General features: G+C 34.3%; 1 protein-coding gene across 2 annotated transcripts; it reads left to right on the forward strand.

The window, feature by feature from the left end:
* Positions 1-6: 6 nt before the first annotated feature.
* Positions 7-873, forward strand: LOC111383351. Of its 2 annotated transcripts, XM_023007458.1 has the most exons (3): positions 7-222; positions 317-359; positions 792-873. In XM_023007458.1, the coding sequence occupies exons 1-3, from the start codon at positions 102-104 to the stop codon at positions 856-858; spliced, it is 231 nt and encodes a 76-aa protein (XP_022863226.1). In that variant the 5' UTR covers positions 7-101; the 3' UTR covers positions 859-873. The 2 variants fall into 2 exon arrangements, with proteins under 2 accessions (XP_022863226.1, XP_022863227.1); XM_023007459.1 differs by lacking the exon at positions 792-873 and having other exon boundaries at positions 317-363.
* The last annotated feature ends 649 nt before the right edge of the window (positions 874-1,522 follow it).

Genomic DNA, 1,522 nt, shown 5'->3' on the forward strand with positions numbered 1-1,522 from the left:
AATAACTCCCTTGGAGGTCATTAGTATCAATTGAAAGTTCGGAAAATCCAAAACAAGAGAAAGAATAACAGACGAGAGAAAATAAATCAAAATCGCCAAAAATGAGGAAATTCGATCCATGGCCGGTGTTCTTCAGGAGAGAATTTAAACGAAACTGGCCATTCCTTGTCGGATTCGCCGTTACTGGAACCATAATCACCAAGTTCTCCCTCGGATTAACCGGTCTGAATCTACTCTAATTTTCCATTTTACTGTATTGTGCAGACATATTTTCTTTTTCCGATTGTTATAATGTGATGGATGTTGTTGTTGGCAGAGGAGGACGCGAAGAATTCTCCCTTCGTGCAGAGGCACGGGAAGTAAGTTCTGCAAACCCTAGAAATAATTTAGTAAATTGTGATTATCCATTGAATTTGATTGTGGTTAATGATTAGTGTAATATTGTACATAGATGGTGTTGATATTTGGTAGATCCAGCTGCTTTATCAGTCATTAGTTTCTTTTTATTTTCAGTTTAATTACATGCTTGTGTATATTTGACTTGGTTTTGCCGTCGACCTGATCTGCTGGAAACCTTAGAAGCAATATACTAATATGAATTTTCTTGATATTGATTGTGCTTGAGTCTGTTGTGATATTTACCTTGATGTTGTTGGTATTGGTAGATCTGGCTGTTTATCAGTCACTAGTTGGTTTTTTCCAGCCTGATTAGATGCTTGTTTATCTATGAACTAGTTTGCTGTTAAATTTGTTTTATAACGTGTGTTAAGTGTAATTCTCCCTTGGCCCAGAGGCTCAGGAAGTAAGTGTTACTCTGCTGCAAACCCTAGAAGCAATATGGTAAATTGTTTTTATTGATTGATTTTAATCTTTGCAACTTGTTTCATCTACCTGATTTTGATGACAATAATGTCTAAGCCCTTGTTTGAGCCCATTTTGATGGGAAAAATAAATTTTTGAATAGTGTATTGATGTGAAATTTGTGATTAAAAAATAAGGAAAAATTTTGGATTTACGTGTAATATTATTTTATTGAAGAATGTGTGGTTGAAATTATGTCAAAATACTGTTGAAGAATTCATTTTCTCCAAAGAATGGGGATCAAACAAGGGCTAAATGATGAATTGGGCATGGACCACACAAGGATGTTTGCATTACAACCAACCCATTTAGCCCTATTTATACCAACTTCTGCCTGCTTTATGTTTTATATACTTTTTTAGTTACCAAATGTGTTTAGGATAAATTGATTTATCTTTGTTCCAACTACTGGGTATTGTTAAAACTTGTACTCGTTTCTACATGTTAGTCTGCTGAAGCATTTAATCTGTGCAATGTTTTAGCTCATTAATCTTCATTTAGTCTCAATTAAAAGTATATGAAGGAAGAAAATAAAAACTAGCCTTCAATGTTTCTTATAGGTGTTGACCTGGGCAATAATAGATCCTCAACATATGCAGAGATTTGAGATGGGTAACTTGTGCATATGTCATAAATTGTGATGCAGGATGAAAATGAATTC

The sequence above is a fragment of the Olea europaea genome, unplaced genomic scaffold, assembly GCF_002742605.1.
Source record: "Olea europaea var. sylvestris unplaced genomic scaffold, O_europaea_v1 scaffold26638, whole genome shotgun sequence".
Lineage (NCBI taxonomy): Eukaryota > Viridiplantae > Streptophyta > Magnoliopsida > Lamiales > Oleaceae > Olea > Olea europaea.

What these genes read in the sequence shown, in the direction of transcription:
- LOC111383351 (XM_023007458.1), top strand. Translation starts at nt 102, where the DNA reads ATGAGGAAATTCGATCCATGGCCGGTGTTCTTCAGGAGAGAATTTAAA. An exon ending in GTTCTCCCTCGGATTAACCG is followed by an intron (nt 223 to 316) that starts GTCTGAATCTAC and finishes TGTTGTTGGCAG; the next exon opens with AGGAGGACGCGAAGAATTCT. An exon ending in TTCGTGCAGAGGCACGGGAA is followed by an intron (nt 360 to 791) that starts GTAAGTTCTGCA and finishes CCCTTGGCCCAG; the next exon opens with AGGCTCAGGAAGTAAGTGTT.